This window comes from Capricornis sumatraensis, chromosome 14, assembly GCF_032405125.1.
Source record: "Capricornis sumatraensis isolate serow.1 chromosome 14, serow.2, whole genome shotgun sequence".
Lineage (NCBI taxonomy): Eukaryota > Metazoa > Chordata > Mammalia > Artiodactyla > Bovidae > Capricornis > Capricornis sumatraensis.
In genome coordinates this window covers 46,087,203-46,112,724 of record NC_091082.1, presented here as the reverse complement: position 1 = coordinate 46,112,724, position 25,522 = coordinate 46,087,203, and the positions used below count along the sequence as shown (strand labels likewise).

The 25,522-nt window shown below is 39.5% G+C and overlaps 1 protein-coding gene and 1 non-coding gene across 3 annotated transcripts; one reads left to right on the top strand and one right to left on the bottom strand.

The window, feature by feature from the left end:
- Nucleotides 1-856: 856 nt before the first annotated feature.
- LOC138090393 (putative dimethylaniline monooxygenase [N-oxide-forming] 6) lies at nucleotides 857-25,453 on the bottom strand. Of its 2 annotated transcripts, XM_068985943.1 has the most exons (8): nucleotides 25,316-25,453; nucleotides 18,081-18,269; nucleotides 16,709-16,871; nucleotides 14,392-14,534; nucleotides 12,420-12,619; nucleotides 5,768-6,123; nucleotides 2,972-3,044; nucleotides 857-1,199 (listed from the first exon to the last, which is right to left on the bottom strand). In XM_068985943.1, the coding sequence occupies exons 1-8, from the start codon at nucleotides 25,445-25,447 to the stop codon at nucleotides 857-859; spliced, it is 1,599 nt and encodes a 532-aa protein (XP_068842044.1). In that variant the 5' UTR covers nucleotides 25,448-25,453. The 2 variants fall into 2 exon arrangements, with proteins under 2 accessions (XP_068842044.1, XP_068842043.1); XM_068985942.1 differs by lacking the exon at nucleotides 18,081-18,269 and having other exon boundaries at nucleotides 25,316-25,447.
- TRNAS-GGA (transfer RNA serine (anticodon GGA)) lies at nucleotides 3,864-3,935 on the top strand. Its single transcript has one exon. It is a non-coding gene; the product is annotated as a tRNA-Ser (tRNA).
- Nucleotides 25,454-25,522: the final 69 nt, after the last annotated feature.

Genomic DNA, 25,522 nt, shown 5'->3' with positions numbered 1-25,522 from the left:
AAAGACAAAATCCATTCTTGGTGAAAATTGTCAGAAAACTAGGAACAAAAGGAATGTTCTTCAATTTAATGAAAAATCTATAGCTAGATCATGTTTAATGGTAAAAGATTGAATGTTTTATTCCTAAGACCAAGAACAAGGCAAGGATGTCTGATCTCCCCACTTTTATCCAAAATACTGGAGTTTCTAGTCAGTGCAATAATGCAGAAAAAAGAAATAAAAGACATTTAATTATAAATGAGAGAAGTAAAATGTCTTTATTTTTAGACAACATGATTGTTTATGTAGAGTATATAGGATCTACGTAAAGTTCCTAGAACAAAGGAGTGCATTTCTATATATTAGCAATAAACAATAAGAAATTAAAAAATTAAACTATAATATTCAAAAATGCTGAATACTCAGGATAAACATGACATAAAATGGGCACAGTGCTAAAAACTACAGAGGGAGAAATTAAAGATCTAAAATGGAGAGATATACAGTGTCATGGGTTATAAGACTTCACATTTTTTGTGATGTGAATTCTCCCCATGACCAGACACACTTTAAAAAGCTTATTAAACTTTATTCAGCCAACAAATCTGGGCTCACTCCCATATACCCTCCCATCTTTTTCTTTATCTTGATCATCTCCAAACTTGCCAATTCAGTATGTGAAAATCTATTTAAAGTATAGATTCTTATCATAAAGATAGATACTAGTTTCCATTTTATTTAGACTTTAGTCAGATGGGCTAGGATTTATTCTTACATCTGCAAGAAAGGAAACAACAGCTGTAAAATTTAATATATGTATATACATATCTGCAATTAAAATTCTAGGCTGAATTCTGAGACCCAAATAAATTTCTTATCAATGAAATGTAAGTAAAACAGCCAGAAGCAGCACTGGGAATAAAAGTATTTTAAGCAAATTGTAAAAGGGTTGGGGTCTTTTAGCTTCACTGACAGCTCTTGTCCTGGTTGGCTTTAATGTCCTGTCCCATTGGGTCAGGATGGCATTTCTGGCCCCATCCCACTTCCCTGGTCCCATCAGTCGAAACTGGTATGGGCTACAAGGACCAAAGTACACCTCCAGGGCCAGCTGGGGATCAGTCAGGAAGAGCCATGGTATGTTAGGTTTGGCCCCTATGAAGGAGCCCAGTTCATCCATGTATGTGATGTAATCTGTCTGCAAAGTCTGGCTCTGGCCAAACCTGAGGAAACAAAATAACACATTGCAGTGAGTGCCACATTTGTAAACAGAGGCACAAATTTCTTTTTTTCTTTTTCTTTTTTTTAACTTTCAGAAAAGTAGCGTTTTACTCGGACGGTAAAGCGTCTGTCTACAATGTGGGAGACCCGGGTTCAATCCCTGGGTTGGGAAGATCCCCTGGAGAAGGAAATGGCAATCCACTCCAGGACTATTGCCTGGAAAATCCCATGGACAGAGGAGCCTGGTAGGCTACAGCCCATGGGGTCGCAAAGAGTCAGACACGACTGAGCGACTTCACTTTCACTTACCTCCAGTAATACCCCATGACTCCTCTCTTTTCTCACAACATAGAATGCATCATATGTTCTTTGACTTAAATGACCTGTTTTTGTTTTTTCCTCTCCTTTCTAGCCTCTATTCAACTATGATGTCATTTTGGGCTTTTGCTTCTAGCCATGGGTGAACTGACCCTAGGGTCTCAAGGTGACTGATTAACTTAGTCTTTGATACATGATTATTCTTTATATGACACTTGCTTAAGATCTTCTCCAGAGTTAGATTTTTATATTGATGTGTTTTAAATTGGGTTTATGAATAGTTTTAATATTTGCTGAAATTTATAAATTGTTTCATACATTTAGTTGGAATGTGATCTCATTTGCTTTTAGAAACTCTTAAGAATAAGATTGACATTGAGGCCTCTCTTTCCCCTCCTCTTTCTTCTTATTGGCTTCAGTCATAAAGGGTAGTAAGCAGAGTAAGCTGCATGAACTGTTAGCACATAGGAGTGCTCATTTCACAGAGCTATCCTGTGAACTGGAGGAGGTGCAGGGGAGGTATTTTTTGGCTGATCTTTTTATTTTAAAAAAATTATTTATTTTAATTGGAGGATAATTCCAATATTGTGATGGTTTTCTATATGAAATAGGGAAGGTTTTGTTGAGTCTGAGTATACCCATGTCTTCTCTTCTTTAGGCCCTTAGCCAATGACTTTCTTGGGCCTTTAATGAATGACATGTTAGAGATTTTAAAGTAGAAATACTTCCTATATGGTCACTTATTCATCTATATGTGATCCATTACCTAATTATTTTTAATAGATTTTAATGTTTAATTTAAAAAGGACTGATTTTTATAGGAGTGATTAACACAAAAGAGTACATTTATACATCTGATGTTGAGTCACTTAACTTCCTACCAGTCCCATTTATAGTTATGTGAAAACTCATGATTGGATGGATCAGAAGTGACTATTCTTTTAGTAGAAAATATTAGGGCAGGTGAACTCTATTTAATACTGTATTTGGTTTTCTTGTTACAGCATTGCCACTGCTCACTTTCCAGTTAGATAATTTGTGGTAGACATGTGGCTGATGGGAAAGAAGCTCTTGGGAAAACAGTCATTTCTCAACCTCAGCACTATTGACACTTTGAGATGGATAATTCTTTGTATAGGTGGACTGTCCTCTGCATTCCTGGTTTCTACCCATTAGATACCAGTAGCATGCCCTCTTCACTTGCAATGACCAGAAATGTCTCCAGATTTTGCCAAATGTCCCCTGCGGGGGAAAATCACCCCTGTTTGAGAACCTGTGTGCTAGAGTTATAGAGGAGAAATATAATGATTATTATTTGCCCATCTAATACTGCTTGATTATAGCAAGTATTTCAAAAATGTGAACTGACTAATGACAAGGTTATAGAATCTATTAATGTTTTCCTATATAAAAGGCAAATTTTAAGATTTGTTCATTGGCAAATACCATCTCTTACCATTTGAGTTTCTTCCCCATTTTCTCCTCAATGTCATCCATCATTTCATTTGTAGTTGGCAAGGTACATGAATCTAAAAAAGAAATGAAGTCAGAGATATTGAAAAAGAAAAAGAAATCAGAAATATGCAATTACACATGATGAATTTCATTTAGTGTTTATGAACTATATCCATAAAAGATTTTCTATCAAGAGGAACTATCTTTAGTGTGTTTAGCAGAATAACAATTCACAGAAACAAAGATTTGAGAAGCCAATGAACTTTCTCTGGGAATGCAAAGCAGGCCTTCCATGAGATAGTGACAGTGGAAAAGTTTGTAGCTTCAAGTGACTGAGTCTTATACTTCTGATGACATTATGGAGGGCCTAGTCCTCAACATGACTCATGCATATAATAGCTTACCAGTGTCTTCATATTTCTTTCTGCATCCTCTTACTAAGAATTATCTCAAGAGATAGTCTGGTAAAATAATTCAATCTAAGGTCCATGGCAATTCAGTTGGGACAATGGAAGGAAATCTGGATTTTCCAACATCAGCCTGCAGCCAAGGAGGATATTTTAAGGGATGACAGAAAATTTTTAGTTTTTTGTAAATTTCACATTAATAGAGGCCTCTTCCGATTGCTAACTGTAGCTCATTTGGCTCTGTAATAATGGCAGGGGATATATGACATTCTCATGAATACTCCCCAATCATTGTTAGTATTTCACCTCAGCCTGCTGGTACCCTGTGGTCAGATATTTGCTGTGCCCCTATGAGAAAGTAAGGGACCAGAATTCTGGTCATTTTGCTCGATGTATCTTAAGTGCCAAGACAGAGCCTTGTGCATAGCAGGTGTTCAGTGAATATTTGTTGAATGAATAAATGATGCCCTTAGTTTTATGTGGGCTTCCCTGGTGGCTCAGAGGTTAAAGCATCTGCCTGGAATGCAGGAGACCCGGGTTCGATCCCTGGGTCGGGAAGATCCCCTGGAGAAGGAATTGGCAACCCACTCCAGTACTCTTGCCTGGAGAATCCCATGGAGGGAGGAACCTGGTAGGCTACAGTCCATGGGGTCACAAAGAGTCAGACACGACTGAGTGACTTCACTTTCACTTTCACTTAGTTTTATGTAAATTTCTTGGATATATGAACTGTATCTGATCTTCCCATAAGAGTGTTGTGCCTTTCAAGAGAAAAAGATAATAGGATCACTTACAAAAGATTTCATGATGGGTTTTTGATAGTAATGATCCTTCATGGTACATTTGAAATAGAAATTTACTTATCCACAACATGTTAAGAAAACATACACATATGCTCTTTGATTATAACTTTTTCTTTATTACCTATAGTCTAAATTTCTATGGACAGTATGTTAGGTAAGGTACAACTATACTGGCCAAGGTTTTTGAATCCTTGAATAAAAGCACACTTTAACAGTGGTGATCAATATGATTCAGTTCAGTTCAGTTCAGTTGCTCAGTCATGTCCAACTCTGCGACTCCATGAACTGCAGCACACCAGGCTTCCCTGTCCATCACCAACTCCCCGAGTTTACTCAAACTCATCTCCATGGGGTCAGTGATGGCATCCAACCACCTCATCCTCTGTTGTCCCCTTCTCCTCCTGCCTTCAATCTTTTCCAGCATCAGGGGCTTTTCAGATGAGTCAGCTCTTTGCATCAGGTGGCCAAAGTATTGAAGTTTCAACTTCAGCACCAGTCCTTCCAATGAACACCCAGGACTGATCTCCTTTAGGATGGACTGGTTGGATCTCCTTGCAGTCCAAGGGACTCTCAAGAGTATTCTCCATCACCACAATTCAAAAGCTCAATTCTTCGGTGCTCAGCTTTCTTTATAGTCCAACTCTCACATCCATACATGACTACTGGAAAAACCATAGCCTTGATGAGATGGACCTTTGTTGGCAAAGTAATGTCTCTGCTTTTTAATATGCTGTCTAGGTTGGTCATAACTTTCCTTCCAAGGAGTAAGCGTCTTTTAATTTCATGGCTGCAGTCACCATGTGCACAGTCAGCCACTGTTTCCCCATCTATTTGCCATGAAGTCATGGGACCAGATGCCATGATTTTAGTTTTCTGGAGTAAATTAAATCAATATTTGAGACATTGTTTTTCTCCATGTAACCCTTATATTCTTGATTTGTCCACACAGACATACTCGTTGCCCCTGAAGCCCACAGGATCCAGGTGGAGGAAGGGGGAGAAGATTATCAACAGAGCATAGAAGTGGCCTGACACTGCTATTTTGACAGAGTTGACACCAAAAATGTCTCCAGCATGACCTGACACCCATCAGGGCCCTTTCAATCTTTGCAGTGTAACTTGACATTGCAGTGACCCACTGCTGTCCTCTTGCTTTTATAAGGCTTTCAAAGTCCTATCAATCCCCTATGAGAAGTTTAAGCCCTCTGACATAGCTTGTAAGGCCCTCCATGCTCTGGTTCCTTCCTTCCTTCCTTTCTTGTTACTCTCTACCTCTGCTTTATATTTCATTACACCAAAATGCTTCTCATTCTTCACACATTCCATGCTGAGTCTTACCTTTATACCTTTCCTCAGGCTGTTCTATTTTTAGACAATAACTTACAACCCAGTTATCCTCACCACAACACCCTAAACCTTTCCCTGTTGTAGCATTCCCGCTACCCTGTTTGAAGCTCTATGAGGTCAAGGCTCATGTCTGTCTTATTCCCTTTATATCCCCAGTGCCTGTCACAGAGCTTGGCATGCAGTATGTGCTTAGTAAATATTTGTTGGCTAAATGAATGAAAGACAGAATGGCCCACTTACTTGCAAATACTTTAACAGCCCAGCGGGCCTGCAGGTCAGCTGTGGGGATGGCAGCACCAAGGGACTGGACAAGGCCAATCACAGCCAAGGTTGGCTTTTCCAAGAATGGGGGGAAGATGCCTTTGAACAAGGTGACCTCATTATTTCTGCTTTTGATGATGGAGTCATCAAGGAAGGGGTAGGCATAACCATAGCCGGTTGCGAAGATGACATAATCAATGGCCTCATACACTGTCCCATCCTCAAATATGGCTGAAGTCTCTGTAAACTCCTTCACATTGGGCTTGATGGATACAGTGCCACATAGGATGCGGGAGGGGAGCTCATCATTGAACACAGGCTCTTTCCTCAAGGTGCTGTGGAGAAATAAGAGAAAGAGGCCCATGCTATAAAGTACCTCATTTCCAAGAAATATCTGCAACAGTCCATAGCACTGAAACCAAATTTAAGCAGTTGAACATCAGCATGAAGACATAGAGGGCAACTAAACTCTCTTCTTTTGGGAAAATTCTTTCCTGTTGATATTGATAGTCCTTAAGACATCTGTTTGACATATGGATGGCCAACAGGCACATGAAAAGATGTTCAACATTGCTAATTTTTAGAGAAATAATAAATTACAATGATGTACTAACTCACAGTGGTTAGAATGGGAATCATTGAAAAGTCTACAAATAATAATTAGGAATTTCAGATACATACTACTATATAAAATAAGCACAGGGAAATGTATTCAGTATCTTTTATTAACCTGTAATGGAAAAGAATCTGGAAAAGAATATATTTTAACTGAATATATCTATATGTCCTCCATCCCTTAGAAGAAACAGAGTAGCCCTCATAGTCAGTACTTGGGTGCAATCTCAAGAACGACAGAATGATCTCTGTTCAGTTCAGTCGCTCAGTTGTGCCCAACTCTTTGTGACCCCGTGGACTGTAGCACACGAGGCCTCCCTGTCCATCACCAACTCCCGGAGTTTACTCAAACTCATGTCCATTGAGTTGGTGATGCCATCCAACCATCTCATCTTCTGTTGTCCCTTTCTTCTCCTGCCTTCAGTATTTCCCAGCATCAGGGTCTTTCTAGGTGAGTCTGTTCTTCACATCAGGTGGCCAAAGTATTGGAGTTTCAGCTTCAGCACCAGTCCTTCCAATGAACATTCAGGACTGATTTCCTTTAGGATGGACTGGTTGGATCTCTTTGCAGTCTAAACTCTCAAGAGTCTTCTCCAACACCACAGTTCAAAAGCATCAATTCTTCGGTGCTCAGCTTTCTTTATAGTCCAACTCTCACATCCATACATGACTACTGGAAAAACAATAGCTTTGACTAGACCAATCTTTGTCAGTAAAGTAATGTCTCTGCTTTTTAATATGCTGTCTAGGTTAATCATAACTCTTCTTCCAAGGAGCAAGGGTCTTTTAATTTCATGGCTGCAGCCACCATCTGCAGTGATTTTGGAGCCCCCCAAAATAAAGTCTGACACTCTTTCCATTGCTTCCCCTTCTATTTACCATGAAGTGATGGAATCAAATGTCATTATCTTAGTTTTCTGAGTGTTGAGTTTTAGCCAGCCTTTTCACTCTCCTCTTTCACTTTCATCAAGAGGCTCTTTAGTTCTTCTTCACTTTCTGCTATAAGTGTGGTGTCATCTGCATATCTGAGGTTATTGATATTTTTCCTGGCAATCTTGATTCCAGCTTGTGCTTCATCCAGCCCAGCATTTCTCATGATGGACTCATTTCAAGGCAAAAAGGACATCTTTTTTTGGTGTTAGTTCTAGAAGGTCTTGTAGGTCTTCATAAAACCATTCAGCTTCAGCTTCTGTCTAAAAGACAGAAATGGTATGGACCTAACAGAAGCAGAAGATATTAGGAAGAGGTGGAAAAAATACACAGAAGAACTATACAAAAAAGATCTTCATGACCAAGATAACCATGATGGTGTGATTACTCACCTAGAGTTAGACGTCCTAGAATTTGAAGTCAAGTGGGCCTTAGGAAGCATCACTACAAACAAAGCTAGTGGAGGTGATGAAATTACAGTTGCGCTATTTCAAATGCTAAAAGATGATGCTGTGAAAGTGCTGCATGCAATATGCCAGAAAATTGGAGAACTCAGCAGTGGCCACAGGACTGGAAAAGGTCAGTTTTCATTCCAATCCCAAAGAAGGGCAATACCAAAGGATGTTTAAACTACTGCACAATTGCACTCATCTCACATGCTAGCAAAGAAATGCTCAAAATTCTCCAATCCAGGCTTTAACAGTATGTGAACAGAGAACTCCCAGATATTCAAGCTGGATTTAGAAAAGACAGAGGAACTAGAGATCAAATTGCCAAAATCCATTGGATCATAGAAAAAGCAACAGAATTTCATAACATCTACTTCTGCTTTATTGATTATGCCAAAGCCTTTGACCATGTAGATCACAACAAACTGGAAAATTTTTCAACAGATGGGAATATCATATCACCTTACCTGCCTCCTGAGAAATCTGTATCCAGGACAAGAAGCAACAGTTAGACCCGAACATGGAACAACAGACTGGTTCCAAATTGGGAAAGGAGTACGTCAAGGTTGTATATTGTCACCCTGCTTATTTAACTTATATGCAGAGTACATCGTGCGGGATGCCAGGCTGGATGAAGCACAAGTTGGAATCAAGATTGCTGGGAGAAATATCAATAATCTCAGATATGCAGATGACACCACACTTATAGCAGAAAGTAAAGAGAAACTAAAGAGCCTCTTGATGAAAGTGAAAGAGGAGAGTGAAAAAGTTGGCTTAAAGCTCAATATTCAGAAAATGAAGATCATGGCATCCAGTCCCATCACTTCATGGGAAATAGATGGGGAAACAGTGGAAACAGTGTCAGACTTTATTTTCTTGGGCTCCAAAATCACTGCAGATGGTGGCTGCAGCCATGAAATTAAAAGACCCTTGCTTCTTGGAAGAAAGGTTATGACCAACCTAGACAGCATATTAAAAAGCAAAGACATTACTGACAAAGGTTGGTCTAGTCAAAGCTATGATTTTTCCAGTAGTCATGTATGGATGTGAGAGTTGGATATAAAGAAAGCTGAGTTTTGAAGAATGGATGCTTTTGAACTGTGGTGCTAGAGAAGACTTGAGAGTCCTTTAGACTGCAAGGAGATCAAAGAAGTCAATCCTAAAGGAAATCAAGTCCTGAATATTCATTGGAAGGACTGATGCTGAAGCTGAAACTCCCAATACTTTGGTCCCCTTGATGCAAAGAACTGACTCTTTGGAAAAGACCCTGATGCTGGGCAAGATTGAAGGCAGGATGAGAAGGGGACAACAGAGGATGAAATGGTTGGATGGCATCATCTATTCAATGGACATGAGTTTGAGAAAACTCTGGCAATTGGTGATAGACAGGGAAGCCTGGCATGCAGCAGTCCATGGGGTTGCAAAGAATTGGACACGACTGAGCGACTGAACTGACTGAATATATATATATTTAATTGAATTACTTTGTATACCTAAAACATTGTAAATAAACTATACTTCAATTAAAATGTCTGCAAATATTAAATGCTGGAGAGGGTATGGAGAACAGGGAACCCTCCTACGCTGTTTGTGTGAATATAAATTGATGCAGCCACTATGAACAACAGTATGGATTTTCCTTCGAAAACTAAAAATAGATTTCCATATGACTCAGCAGTCCCACTCCTGGGCATATATCTGGAAAAGATAAAAACACTAATTCTAAAGGATACTTGCACCTCAATATTCATTGTAGTACTGTTTATAATACCCAAGACATGAAAGCAATCTCAGTGTCCATTGACAGATGAATGGATAAAATAGATGTGGTACACACACACACACACACACACACACACACAGGAATATTACTCAGCCATAAAAAAGAATGAAATAATGCTATTTGCAGTAATGTGGATGGACCTAGATATTATCATACTAAGTGAAATAAGATAAAGACAAATATCATATGACATCACTTACATGTGGAATCTTTAAAAATGGTACAAACGAATGATATAAACTCACAGACAGAGAAAACATACTTATGGTTACTGAAGGGGAAACGAGGAATGGATAAGTTGGGAAACTGGGTTTAACGGATACACAACTACTATGTATAAAATTCCCTTCTCTAGTGCTTCAGATGGTAAAGAATCAGCCTGCAATGCCGGAGGCCCGGGTTTGATCCCTGAGTCAGAAAGATCCCTTGGAGGAGGGCCTGGCAACCCACTCCAGTATTCTTTTCTGGAGAATTCCATGGACAGAGGAGCCTGGCATGCTACAGTCTGTGGGGTCACAAAGAGTTAGACATGACTGAGCAACTTCCACTTTACGTTTTTTGTATACAAAATAGGTAAACAGCAAAGACCTGCGTAGCACAAAGAACTATATTCAACATCTTATAATAATGTATAGTGGAAAAGAATCTGAAAAAGAACACATATGTATAATAATCACTTCACTACACCTGAAACATTGTAAATCAACTATACTTAAAAAAATAAAGGATATCTGTCTGAGCTGCTTCTTTTGGCTTCTTGAAACTTGAATATTCTCTTGTGGATAACTTAAACTATTTGAAGACTCACCAAATAGATGAGGATAAAACTAATTCCTAGTCACAATAAAGTTGTTAAGAGTGCTGACTGTGGAACCAGGTGGCCCAACTTCATAACCTAGCTCCTTCTCTTACTAGCTGCTGCTTCTCTGTATTTGTATTTTGTATTATATGGAAAATAGGGATAGTACAGAAGCTATCTCGTAAAATTGTTGTGAGAGTCAAATGAACAGTTATCTGTAAAGCACCTAAAACAGTGCCTGGCATGTGCAAGCATCATTATTCTAAGTGAACTGTTATTATAAATAAGCTCTCATTTTACATGAGGAAATCAGATCTACTGTGGTGAGATGTTTTAATGCTATGTTTGGTTTCCTTTCATTAACTGTAGTTGCAAAAAAAAAAAAGTACAATGTTGATACTGCACTTCAGTTGCCAAGATTCTAGGAATGCTGTTTTTTGATGACATTCTTCATTTTGACTTAAGTTTCAAGGATTCTGGAGTTTCCTCTAACTATCTCAAAGACTAAGAAACTTTATAAATTTTAGAATTTATTTCTATATTCCACACTGTTCTCTACCTCTTTAATTCTGCAACCTCTTCTTTAACCCTATGGGCAATAAGTAAGTCACAGCCAAACCTGTTTTTCTCCCCTGTTACCCTCCCTACAAAGGGAGGAGTGAGAAGGTATCATCAACACCTTTTGGTAATTGGAACCCTTCCTGGATAAGTGGATTTCCAATTCTATGTTTTTATTGTCTGAAGGAAAAAGCCAAAATATGGTTTGCAGTTACTATTACAAGACAAAAAATCTTTACCAGTTCAAGCTCTGAAACTTCTATTACATTAAAAAATTTTTTTAAATGCATGAAATCAACATTTTTCTCAAGAGGGTATTGCAGTCTGCCAGACAAAGTAAGATAAGTGCTACAGAGTGAGAATTTGCTACTAAACCTTGTATTTATTACTACAGTTTACAATTTGCTCTCACTTTTTAAGCCTGTATTTCTAATCACAATGAAAAGCTTTTGCTTTTCATGGACCAAAGATGAAATTTCTAAGGAATTCTTTTTTTTTCTTACCCACTTAAATGTTCTTTTTTTTCAGATATACTGATTCATCTACCTAGATACCTTTTTAATTAGTAGCTGTTGGACTCTGTCTTTATAGAGAAGTAAATAAATGAATCATTAATTTGCCAGGTTACATCAGTTCTGTGCCTCTCCCCTGTCTTATATGTTCCACGCCTCCTCACTGTCCTGCAGAAATGTCAACCCTTCCATGGAGGCATGCACATTCATTTTGAGACTCTACTTGCTGAGACATGTTGATTAACACTACTTTGTTAATTGCTCCTCATGCCCATTAGAAGACACTAATATGAACTGATATTTGCAAAGCTTTATAGTTCACAAAGTAATTCTTATATTTTAAATTTCACTGAATACCACAACAGTCTTGAGTACATCTTACTATTGCTATCCATATTCATCTATAAGCATGGACAAAATATTCCTCAAGAAAAACATTTATGAGATGTCTCAGCCCTCAAAATTCTGTGTTATTGCTTGTGGCAACCCCAGATGAAACTTGCATGTTAGGGTGTTCTAGCTACCAGATCCATCCCCACTTTGTATTCTTTCTTACTACTTTTACCACTAGACTAATTTCAAAAAGATTTTCATCCCATTCATGGTCTCTGATTATACCATGTCATCTATGCAGTCCTTAATTTAATTTCACCAGGCTTAATGTGATAACTAAAGCAAGGCTTAGAAAGAATTCAACTTAAACCAGTGCTTCACTCTTTTTAGGGCTTTCCTGGTGGCTCAGAAGTTAAAGCGTCTGCCTGGAATGTGGGAGACCTGGGTTTGATCCCTGGGTCGGGAAGATCCCCTGGAGAAGGAAATGGCAACCTACCAATGGCAACCCACTCCAGTACTCTTGCCTGGAGAATCCCATGGAGGGAGGAGCCTGATAGGCTACAGTCCATGGGGTCGCAAAGAATCGGACACGACTGAGTGACTTCACTCACTCACTTTTTTTTAATAATAAGATATGTATTATTTGTAGTACCTATTTAAAGGCATCAGGCCGTAGTTCTCATGTTTAAACCACTTGTTCATCTTCTTGACATATAACCAGTCAGAGACAAATGAAGGAAGGGCATTCCGGAGAAAGGATGCAAAGCGGGTAACATACAGCATGTCCCAAGGATAGCCGTCATCCCAAACCCGACTCATGACCCAGGAACCACTTCTGGTGCTGATAATGACCTGGTAGGGAAGGTAACAGATTTCAATATTGCTCTGTAAGAATTAAGCAGATACAACACAATTCTATGGACATCTATATACGTTATTCAGGTAGGAAAACTTTTAAAGAGGTAGGTCAAGATGAGTAGTCCATGATAGAAGCTAAATAGAGGCAGAACTACCTCTCTTGCTCCACCTCAGAGGGCGAGGGCATAGGTGTTGAAAGAATGACTATCTGACATCTTGGAATATGAGAGTTCTCTGTTGCCTGGTGGCTCAGTGGTAAAGAATCTGCCAGCAGTGCAGTAGCCACAGGAGAGGTGTGTTAGATCACTGGGTGGGGAAGATCCCCTGGAGGAGGGCATGGCGAGCCACTCCAGTATTCCTGCCTGGAGAATCCTATGAACAGAGGAGCTTGGTGGGCTACAGTCTGTACGGTCACAGAGAGTCATGCATGACTGAAGTGACTTAGCATGCATGCATTATTCAACTGTGACAAGTATAATCTTTGCAGACCCTTAAGACTAAAATGGTAGGTCTAGTAAAGATCAGTCAATGGTGGTGGCTGGTGGTAGTTGCTTGGCTGAGTGGGGGAAATGCAGCTAACTTGCTGGCCAAAATTAGCCTGAGGAAATGCCAAGGATTTGATTCTGTTCTCTGTGCCTGGTCTTCTATTCTAGTCCTTACTACACACACACTCCAGGACCCTGGGCAGCTGCTTTAGCCCAAGACAAGCCCAGACTACTTATCTATTTTATCACTTTTGTGATAACCCAAGGGAGTCTGACTTTGAATAATCCTTAGGTATTTTTAAATATCCATTTACGAATTTATTTATTGAGCACCTATTTCCTTTAGAAATATGTTAGTACGTATCTATGGATATCTCCATATACATTTCCCTTAATATCCAGGTAGGAGAACTTTTAGAGGTAGGTTAAGATGAATAGTCCATGATTGAAACTAGGTATTTAGAGGCAGAACTACCCTCTCTTCACCCCAGAGATCAAGTGTGTAGGTGTTGAAGGAATGACTACCTGACACCTGGGAGTAAGAGAGCTCTCTATACAACTGTGACAAGTTTAATCTTGTATTAGAAATATGTTAAGTTCTTTTGGGTTTACTGGTTATGTATGACTCAGCACAGAGTCCTCTGGGAAGCCGTCTTTGACAATTCATCCAGCAAAGTTCGATTATCTAGTCATGGTGCTGCCGCAGCCACAACTGAAGTCTCATTGCTTCCTTTCATGATGATCGTGTACCTGCCATCCTGCTTCTACCCATTGATTCCTCCTTGAAGTCGAGAAGTAGCTTGACTTCTGTGTTTATTTCTAGCCTGATGCAGTGCTGACACATAAAAAACAGTCTGTTATTTGTTGGCTGTTGAATAGGTAAACAATAGTAAAACCTAAATTTTGTTTCTTCCAGAGTGGTAAGCATAGTACTGTTGCATGGTAGGTGATAAGAAATACTGTTAAACAAATAAAGGCAGAGCTTGACTAGCAACCAGTTTGCTTGGAGGTGATCAGAACATAAAATGAAAACCAAAAATGCATGTTTACATATATATACATGCACTTAACTCTGGTTTCAGCAGACTATACTTCCTTATTAGCATGGGACACATTACATTGCTTCGCAGGGAGAGTGTCTCAAGTCCTTGATTGGATTGGCATATACAGCAGGGATCTCTTGTGGTGTGACATGGTGAATGCCATCCTCAGTGCTTGGGATACTGCTGTTGTAGCATAGCCATCCTAAGTTTGTTTCCCCAGACATTTCAGATCTCATACCTGTGTAACCAGACGGCTGAGCTCAACAGCAATGTCACATCCTGAGTTTCCCAGGCCAATCACGAGGACCCTCTTCCCCTTGTACACTTCTGGGCCCTTATAGTCCCGGCTGTGGAGGTAGTAGCCTTGAAATCGGTCGAGGCCTAAACAGACCATGGGGAGTGGTTTGAGTTGACTTCCAGAAGAAATGCTTAACAGTCACTTTTCTTCCCCCTACTATTTTTTTTAATATAAATTTATTTATTTTGATTGGAGGTTAATTACTTTACAATATTGTATTGGTTTTGCCATGCATCAACATGAATCTGCCATGGGTATACACGTGTTCCCCATCCTGAACCCCCCTCCCTCCTTCCGCCCCATTCCATCCCTCTGGGTCATCCCAGTGCACCAGCCCCAAGCATCCTGTATCCTGCATCGAACCTGGACTGGTAATTCATTTCATATATGATATTATATATGTTTCAGTGCCATTCTCCCAAATCATCTCACCCTCTCCCTCTCCCTCGGAGTCCAAAAAACTGTTGTATACATCTGTGTCTCTTTTGCTGTCTCGCATACAGGGTTATTGTTACCATCTTTCTAAATTCCATATATATGTGTTAGTATACTGTATTGGTGTTTTTCTTTCTGGCTTACTTCACTCTGTATAATTGGCTTCAGTTTTATCCACCTCATTAGAACTGATTCAAATGTATTCTTTTTAACGGCTGAGTAATACTCCATTGTGTATATGTACCACCACTTTCTTATCCATTCATCTGCTGATGGACATCTAGGTTGCTTCCATGTCCTGGCTATTATAAACAGTGCTGCGATGAACACTGGGGTACACGTGTCTCTTTCAATTCTGGTTTCCTCGGTGTGTATGCCCAGCAGTGGGATTGCTGAGTCATAAAACAGTTCTATTTCCAGTTTTTTAAGGAATCTCCACACTGTTCTCCACAGTGGCTGTACTAGTTTGTCTTCCCACCAACAGTGTAAGAGAGTTCCCTTTTCTCCACACCCTCTCCAGCATTTATTGCTTGTAGACTTTTGGATTACAGCCATTCTGACTGGCATGAAATGGTACCTCAATGTGGTTTTGATTTGTATTTCTCTGATAATGAGTGATGTTGAGCATCTTTTCATGTGTTTGTTAGCCCCCCACTATTTTTAAATGTTTGATTCTCCTATTAGCAATTTTAATTTTAAAAATTTCCCTAATTGAAAAACACTTATCCTTTTGGATATTTTTGGCACTAAATCCCTAACTAATTACTTTTAAAGACTTCATAAAAAACTTAAGGAATTTGAACTTATATTTGCTAATAATCATAGTATTTGTTGAGGGTTTACTTGTCTTTGTCATTTAATCCTGATAACACCTCTGAATGGTAGGTGCTAGTATTATCTCTATTTTAAAAGAAAAGGAAATTGAGACAAAGAAGTTTAGTGAGTTGTCTAGGGTTACATGGTAAGTATCTAGTAGAATAAGGAGTTGAGCCCAGGTATCTACATTCAGAACCCCCAAATATTCTGCCTCTTAGCATTAATTCTGTCAATCTTCTATTATCCCTTAATCTCTACTCTTTTAATTACCTTGTTTTATGAACAATATGGGCCTCCCTTGTGGCTTGGCTGGTAAAGAATCTACGTGCAGTGCAGGAGACCTGGGTTTGATCCCTAGGTTAGGAAGATCCCCTGGAGAAGGGAAAGGCTACCACTCCAGTATTCTAGCCTGGAGAACTCCATGGACTATATAGTCCTTGGGGTCGCAAAGAGTCGGACATGACTGAGAGACTTTCACTTTAACTTATATGAACACCAGCCTCTGCATATGAGCTCTAATATTTTTGAGGGGAAGCATTCCTGATGCGAAGGAAGGAATGAGGGAAGGTAAATAGGAAGGAAGGAGAGGGGGAAGCAGGGAGGAGGAAAGAGGAAGGAAAGATGAAGAAAGGAAAAAGGAAGGGAGGTTGCTTATGTATTTATTTGCTATTTGCCACTTCTGCAGAGTAATGAAATGTATCACTACACACTCACACACATACATACTCTCACTGTGATTTTTAAAGTTAATTTGCAAAACGTGGATATAGATGAAATTTTAAGACCCAAGTTTATTCTCTATGGACCTGTGTCTTCATCTAATCTCTGACCTGCAAGTCCTTGATTCTTTTAGGATGAAGGCAATGATGAGTATATTTGACATATCATCACACAATTAAAAAAATATTTGGAACCTTAAGAATGATCATTATGTACAATCTGTGGAAAACTCTATCTTATTCCATGATGTTTGTGTATAAGATTCTTATATATTTTCCAAACTTACCAGGAAAGGAATCCGTTGGTAGATTGGGGTACACATGATGTCCTGAACAGATCATTACAGCATCAAAAATAGTAGATTCCTGTTTCTCATCCTTTTCTGAAACAATTTCCCATTGGCCAGTGATCAAGAAGTTGGGACATTTCTTTATACTAGTAACCAGGGTCTTAAAGAAAACCAGAAAGAAATTGCTTCTTTTTACAGTTTTACAAGGTTTTTCTGTTTGTTTGTTTGTTCCTTGCAGTATTTCTGTGGAAAAAATAATTGTTGTGTGTTCTCATGGTCATTGAGAATAATGTGGAAAGGCATTAAAATAGGAAGTCACAGTGAATCTTCAAATTTCACAAGAATAATTACTCACTGGAGGATATTTATTTTTTTGACATCTAGTTAGTAGATTTGGGATACTTTGCACTGCGTATTCTTATGAAAGGTGCCATATCATTTGCTTGCTGTCACCCTGCATTGACATCCATGGCTGCTTCCTCTCTAGTTTCCTCTTCTATCTGCTCCAATAATATGCGATTATCTCAGGCTTCAATCCTTGATCTCTGTTTTGCAATATAAGGACACTATCCTTTGGAAATATTAGTCACTTCCATTGTAAGACTGTTATGTTGATATCAGCTCAGTTCAGTCACTCAGTTGTGTCTGACTCTTTGCGACCCCATGGACTGCAGCATGTCAGGCTTCCCTATCTATCACCAACTCCTGGAGCTTGGTATAAGTAAAATTGTTTAAAATTTAATCAGATAAATAAATAAAATATTAAGTAAAGTTCCAGTTTATGATTTTGCTTCTTATTTTCCCCACTATATATGTGTGCTCTGCACATAACTAATGGATTGAAGTTGAGTTCTAAACAAATGGGAAGTATTACTTATAATTACGGAGACAGTGCTGCTATGCCATAACTCCTAAGGCTTTTAATCTAAGGAACTAAGTGTGTGAAGAATAAGGGCAATAAAATTATTCTTTTACATTGTTACTCTCTTCTTAAAGGCAGAATCTCTAACAAATGCACATCTATTAGAATTACAACTCCTTGGGCATTGAACCTACAGAAGTCTAAGTGTGAACTAGAGACTTTGGGGTTGTTTCTAAAACATAAGTATGTGAGGGTGGAAAGTTCATTAGGCTGGTACAGCTGCCTCCACCGTTTTCTATGATGTTTTGAAAGCTCTTAGAGACTTTGGAGAACACATTTTAAGGGGAAATAAAAAAATTCATGAGTGCTTTATAATCTGAACCAACATTTGATTGGTGAGGTGTCCAAACCTTTGACTCTATTTTCTAGGATGATGTCCTGTAAGTCTGCTTCTCCTCCAATACTTAAACACATTGATGTCAACAGCACACGTTACAAGGTCCTTACCTCAAACTGTATATATCTGAAAAGATTCTTCTTTTGAGCAAATGTCTTTATGTAGTCCTGGACCTTGCTTTGGTGCATGTAGTTCGGGTAATCGTCAGGGTATGGGAAGTCTGGAAAGCACATCATCTCTTTGGAAGAGTTGGTGAACACAGACTTGTAGATGCTGGCTCTGCCTTCTTCTGAATGGTCCTAAGGAGAATAAGACGACAGGAGAATAGATGGTTGGATGGCATCACTGGCTTGATGGACATGAGTTTGAGTAAGCTCCAGGAGTTGGTGATGGGCAGGGAAGCCTGGTGTGCTGCATGCAGTCCATGGGGTTGCAAAGAGTTGGACATGACTGAGCGACCAAACTGAAGAAGAATAATAAGGCTTAAAAAGGAAACCAAGAATGGCATTCCCCTCAGTGACTATTCAATGCTCAGTTGATTGAAACTTTTTCCATATGTTAGAAAAAAAAAAACATGAAAAAAATTGACTGCTGTCTGTAAGACATGGAAAGGAAAGCCTTCAACAACATCTGGCACAGAGCTGGTGAATCTTCCATCTTGATCCTTTTACTCTGATTAGCTCCAGTTTAGCTCTTTTTTTTTTTTCCCCCAGTCACAGCACTGGGTCTGATCTCATACTCATTTTAAGAGCACTAAGAACATTTAAGAACATAACTAAATAGTCCAATGGATGCTGTGGCTTTTAGCCTATTTGATTGGCTGTATGGAATTCGGTGAACTCTTCTCTTCACTAGCCATAGAACTCTCTAAAGAAGTCATTTCCTGAAGGGCTCCTTAGACTGTCGCTTCCTGGGTCCCACCTCTGAATTTCTGTGTGTCTGGGGTGAGGCCTGAGAATGTGTATTTCTGACAAGATCCCTGTGCTGCTGATGCTGTTGGTCCAGGGACCAAGCCTGAGGACCACTTCTGTAGTGTGAATGAATTCTGTGCTTGAGGAGTTCCTGAACTCACCAACTAGTGGCATTCACTCCTCACCAAAGAAACAAAAAGCCTTAGAACTTGTGTTAAATTTTGGCATCTTACAGTAAAACCACCATGTAATTGAAAAGTGGCTTCTTTTGAGGAGCAGTGGAAGGCTAAGTTCAAAACAAACATTTCCTCTCTGTTTCAAGAACAGGATAAAAGTTCACAGAATGTGCTGCCTTGAAAGTACATCTGAAAGCTGGCAACCAATCTTTCCTCACATCTTGAAGGAATTCTCATGAAAGGAAGGAAAAGGATGAAATGTTATATTGCTTCTGGATTCAAGACAGCTAACTCCCTCCAGTCCCACAACCCCAAATGAGAGAACTGTGTCTCTGGGGGGCTGCCTGAGTCTTCACTGTTTCCCCTTAAGTGACAAAAATAAACTTCCTCTACTCGTGGTTGCTGCATTTCTCATGATAAGTAAGCCCAGAGATTTTAACTTTTTAAACCTCTCTTGGAAATTTCTGCTAAGGTCAGAGAAAGAGTGAACGCTTTGGCTTGGTGGGTTCTCATGTTTGGGTTTGTTACTGTTCACCCCTAGCCAGTAACTCATGTTAGTGTTTGTGAGAAGGAGTTTTCTAAGCTGCCCACTAAAGGGAGGGCTGAGCTGTGAGTTGGAGACTGGTTTAAAAAATGTATGATTTTGCTCTGAGAAACAGAGATAATAAGACCATGAATTATTTCCACCATTAATGAATTACTGGACTCTTTCACCACTGGACTCCAGCCAATCTTAACACAAGAAGAGAAGAGTACATTCCCTACAGCTCCTTAGAATTTCCCCTAAAAGACTGTTCTGCAAACAGAGGAAAATAAAAATTTTATGTAACAACAGACAGTAGCTCCAGAGAGTTCACATTTTCAAATATGTGGGGTAGTTTGAGCCAGTAGGGAGGAAATTAAGCTCAGATGCTCCCTGCGGGCTGGAAGAGCTTGTCATAGACCTAAATGTCACACTATGGGGCATGTTAGCATTGTCTGTCTTGGGTTGTAATTGTATCCATCTCCTATCATCCCCACTAGAACATAAGTAACTTGAGGGCAAGGTCAGAGACTAATTCAAAACTATTGTGCATGCATTTTAGCAGTCTGCCTTGATCATCTTTCATATTCCCATTTTATCAGTCCCATTTTTGCTTGCTTAGATATACCTTCAAGGTCCAGCTCAAAAGTTGTCCCCTTCTCATGCCTTTCCTTATCTTCCATCCCACACATCGGAAGTCATCTCTACTTTCACCAAGCTCTAATTGTCTTTACTATCCTAATCATATTCTGTTTATTCATTTGTATTATGATTATTCTAAGACTTCTTTTCGTTCTGCTTTTAGAATACTGCATGCCTGCTGTACCTCTTGTTTGCAGTTATGCCTAATGTAGTACCCTATGCATAATGAACTCAAATATGTATTTGCTGAATGAATAAAGGAATGAATGAGTGAAACAAAATTTCAGATAGTTCTGGTTCAATACTTTTCCCTTTGCAATCCAAATGACCTATTGTATGTGGTTTGTTGAGCAACCTTTTATTACAGCCACAACAAAATCTTTTGAGGTCATGAGGTCCTATATTAGAGTGTATGAAATTTAAGACATGCTCCCATTCAGCCTGCCAGTTTTTAAATCCCATTTGATTTTTATTTTACAGAAAAAGCACACAGAGAAAAGTTCAGAATTCTCAGGTTTCTCTCTCCCAGAATACCTTCTACATGACAGAACTTGTAAGATAAAAGCTTAATGTAACACACTTTTCAAAAATTCCTCTCTGATACTACAGCATACCAAGCAACTTTTCTTAGAAAAGAGGGAAGAAATGGGGTGTATGGAGAGGGCTAAAATTTAGAATATTTGTATATGTTTATACTCCCACACGGAGAAGGCAATGGGATCCCACTCCAGTACTCTTGCCTGGAAAATCCCATGGACAGAGGAGCCTGGTAGGCTGCAGTCCATGGGGTCGCTAAGAGTCGGACACGACTGAGCAACTTCACTTTCACTTTTCAGTTTCATGCATTGGAGAAGGAAATGGCAACTCATTCCAGTATTCTTGCCTGGAGAATCCCAGGGCTGGGGTAGCCTGGTGGGCTGCCATCTATGGGGTCGCACAGAGTCAGATATGACTGAAGCAACTTAGCAGCAGCAGGAGCAGCATACTCCCACAGGGCTTTTGAGAATAATTCTGCTTATACACAACGACTTTATGAAAAATATATCTTTCCTTCTTGTGGATAACCCAGAGTCTGACTTTGAATCATATTGATCTATCATCTGCTGCTGCTGCTGCTAAGTCGCTTCAGTTGTGTCTGACTCTGTGCAAACCCATAGATGGCAGCCCACCAGGCTTCCCCAGCCCTGGGATTCTCCAGGCAAGAACACTGGAGTGGGTTGCCATTTCCTTCTCCAATGCATGAAAGTGAAAAGTGAAAGTCAAGTCGCTCAGTCGTGTCTGACTCTTAGCAACCCCATGGACTGCAGCCTTCCAGGCTCCTCCATCCATGGGATTTTCCAGGCAAGAGTACTGGAGTGGGGTGCCATTGCCCTCTCTGGATCTATCATCTAGTGCTTCCTAAAATAAATTTCCTGATCTAGCTGTACTGGTTAACTTACAGATCCATGAACATACCATGTTCATTGTCTTCCCTGCACCTTTCATGGACTGCTGGTCACTGCTACCTAGAAGCCTTTCCCGCCTGATGCTGGCACAGTGCTGGTGTCTGTACTGCTGGGAATGCCCTGCTTTCTGGGGCTGTGTCACATGATGGTTCTTCACTTTCCTCATCTGAGAACATCCTTCAAGTCTCAGCTAAATGTTATCCTATAGGAAATTTCTCTTGACCTGCTAGTATTTTAGGAGTCCAGCCTTATCTAAATCTCAAGGCATTTATTTACTTAATTAACAGTCACCACGGGCTATCTTGTTGTAAAGTTATATAATCTTTTGTTTCTACTCTTAGGACCAGACATATTAACATTTTGGAATTTGTAGATTTTTGAAGTTTCTCCTAAAGTATTCCTAGTGAGATCTGGTGCAACACCTTATCATCAAATGTAATAAAACTACTACAGCAAAACCTGGAGTTGGACAAAGAGTACATATATAGTGTCATATCAGTTCAATCATGTTTCCTGACCATATGATTTCAGGGCAGGTTTTGCTATTAAATGAGTTTTTCTGTCACGAGATTGTGGACCTTTAGTAAGGCTTGCTACACCAAATGAAGTAGAAACCATTTTCATAAAGTGGTTATGACACATATTTGTCATCCCAGGACTTAGTACAAAACTCTGTCAAAATAGATGCTCAGGCAGCACTTAATTACTTCTAATAAGTCAATGCAAAGAAATAGAGGGAAAAAACAGAATGGGAAAGACTAGAGATCTCTTCAAGAAAATTAGAGATACAAAGGGAACATTTCATGCAAAGATGGGCTCGATAAAGGACAGAAATGGTATGGACCTAACAGAAGCAGAAGATATTAAGAAGAGGTGGCAAGAGTACACAGAAGAACTGTACAAAAAAGATCTTCATGACACAGACAAGCATGATGGTGTGATCACTCACCTAGAGCCATATATCCTGCAATGTGAAGTCAAGTGGGCCTTAGAAAGCATCACTACGAACAAAGCTAGTGGAGGTGATGGAATTCCAGTTGAGCTATTTCAAATCCTGAAAGATGATGCTGTCAAAGTGCTGCATGCAATATGCCAGCAAATTTGGAAAACTCAGCAGTGGCCACAGGACTGGAAAAGGTCAGTTTTCATTCCAATCCCAAAGAAAGGCAATGCCAAAGAATGCTCAAACTACCACACAATTGCACTCATCTCACATGCTAGTAAAGTAATGCTTAAAAATCTGCAAGCCAGGCTTTAGCAATATGTGAAGTGTGAACTTCCAGATGTTCAAGCTGGTTTTAGAAAAGGCAGAGGAACCAGAGATCAAATTGCTAACATCCATTGGCTCATCAAGAAAGCAAGAGAGTTCCAGAAAAACATCTATTTCTGCTTTATTGACTACGCCTAAGCCTTTGACTCTGTGGATCACAATAAACTGTGGAAAATTCTGAAAGAGTTGGGAATACCAGACCACTTGACTTGCCTCTTGAGAAACCTGTATCCAGGTCATGAAGCAACAGTTAGAAATGGACACGAAACAACAGACTGGTTCCAAATAGGAAGAGGAGTACGTCAAGGCTGTATATTGCCACCCTGCTTATTTAAGTTATATGCAGAGTACATCATAAGAAACGCTGGGCTGGAAGAAGCACAAGCTGGAATCAAGACTGCCAGGAGAAATATCAATAACCTCAGATATGCAGATGATGCCACCCTTATGGCAGAAAGTGAAGAGGAACTAAAAATCCTCTTGATGAAAGTGAAAGAGGAGAGAGAAAAAGTTGGCTTAAAGTTCAATATTCAGAAAACTAAGATTATAGCATCTGGTCCCATCAGTTAATGGGAAATAGATGGGGAAACAGTGGAAACAGTGTCAGAATTATTTTTTTGGGCTCCAAAATCACTGCAGATGGTGATTGCATCCATGAAATTAAAAGATGCTTACTCCTTGGAAGGAAAGTTATGACCAACCTAGACAGCATATTAAAAAGCAGAGCTATTACTTTGCCAACAAAGGTCAGTCTAGTTAAGGCTATGGTTTTTCCTGTTGTCATGTATGGATGTGAGAGTTGGACTGTGAAGTAAGCTGAGCGCCAAAGAATTGATGCTTTTGAACTGTGGTGTTGGAGAAGACTCTTGAGAGTCCCTTGGACTGCAGGAAGATCCATCCAGTCCATCCTAAAGGAGATCAGTCCTGGGTGTTCATTGGAAGGACTGATGCTGAAGCTGAAACTCCAATACTTTGGCAATCTCATGCGAAGAGTTGACTCACTGGAAAAGACCCTAATGCTGGGAGGAATTGGAGGCAGGAGGAGAAGGGGGCGACAGAGGATGAGATGGCTGGATGGCATCACCGACTTGATGCACATGAGTTTGAGTGTGCTCCGGGAGTTGGTGATGGACAGGGAGGCCTGGCGTGCTGCGATTCATGGGGTCACAAAGAGCTGGACATGACTGAGTGACTGAACTGAACTGAACTGAATAAGTCAATTAACAACCATTTCATGGTTTAGATTAAGCTGATCATGTCTCCCTGATCAAATGTAAATTAAAAATTGAATTCATAAAATAAATACCTTGATTATTTGCTAGTGGAAAATACAAATTGATGGTCTGTATTTCATGCAATATTTTCAGAGCTATAGGACCCCCAGAGCAACATATTTTTGCAGGTTGGGCAATACAGAGATCAGGACAGACTGAGGTTACAAGATAAATGATGTGGCTAGAATAACTTCAAGCCAGATAAGTATCATCTATATATGATCCTAATGGCTAGGAAGTTCAGGATAGAAAATCTGGAAGTTCCACAAAGTTGCTTTTTGAAATTTAAGAATTGGTTTTATAATGAATATTTCCTGATTATATTGTTTTTCTAGCTATGAACTTACTGGCAGAGATAATCATTTTTCTCTCTGGATATGGCCTGACAAGAGTATTTAATATCCATGTACACACCACACACAGTCAAAATTTATAATAACCTATAATATGCGCCTAATAGACATGAATTAATTAAAAAATCAAAGCCTGCTATAATTGTGAGGCAGGTTAGAAGGAACTTAATTTTCAGCTTCTGCATTTGACTAATAAGCATTTGAAGGGTGGGAGAATAAACTGACTTTCCTGAAATCTGTCTGCTTAAAAAATCAGAGTTGATATTGGAACTCAGGACTCTGACCCCAGTCTAGGTTTTTCTTTTTCACATGTCCCCCATGTTCTCAGGATTTAATAGCAATAGGCATAGGATGGTCTCAGGATTTAATAGCAATAGGCATAGGATGTTCTCAGGATTTAATAGCAATAGGCATAGGATCTTTCAGTTACATGGGGAGGCAGTAGTATAGTTTTTCTGTTAACTTCTGACCCTTTAACCCTTAAAAGCCTAGAGATTTGGGCTCTGCCATGTAGGTGGCAACATTTAATGAGCTGGAAGAGTCTTCTTCAGGATAAGCCTTGCTGGTATGAGATAGTTTTATTTTTTTATTTTTATTTTTTTTGAGATAGTTTTAAATGATAGGACTTGAGTAGGATGGGAGAGAGAAGATTTTATTTTTCAGAGCATCTGGAGCATTGTGATCAAGTCTGAAAGAACTGTTCACATTTGATTTGCAGTGTAAACCCATCACTTTCTATTGTCTTACTCACCGAGAATTCCCACAGACCTCCAACTTCATTGCTCCTTTCAAAGCAGGTGGGCTCCAGCCCCTCTTCCAGACAACACCGTATGGAGGCCAAGCCACTGACACCAGCTCCAATGATGGCCACTCTCTTCACCATTGTTGACTGTAGGAGGATCTGGAAAGAACTTCTTCAGAAGATATCCCTAAATGCTTAAGTTTTTTCAGTAGAAAT

What these genes read in the sequence shown, in the direction of transcription:
- LOC138090393 (XM_068985943.1), bottom strand. Translation starts at nt 25,447, where the DNA reads ATGGTGAAGAGAGTGGCCATCATTGGAGCTGGTGTCAGTGGCTTGGCC. An exon ending in GAGGTCTGTGGGAATTCTCG is followed by an intron (nt 18,270 to 25,315) that starts GTGAGTAAGACA and finishes TATTCTCCTTAG; the next exon opens with GACCATTCAGAAGAAGGCAG. An exon ending in TCAGATATATACAGTTTGAG is followed by an intron (nt 16,872 to 18,080) that starts GTAAGGACCTTG and finishes GTTTTCTTTAAG; the next exon opens with ACCCTGGTTACTAGTATAAA.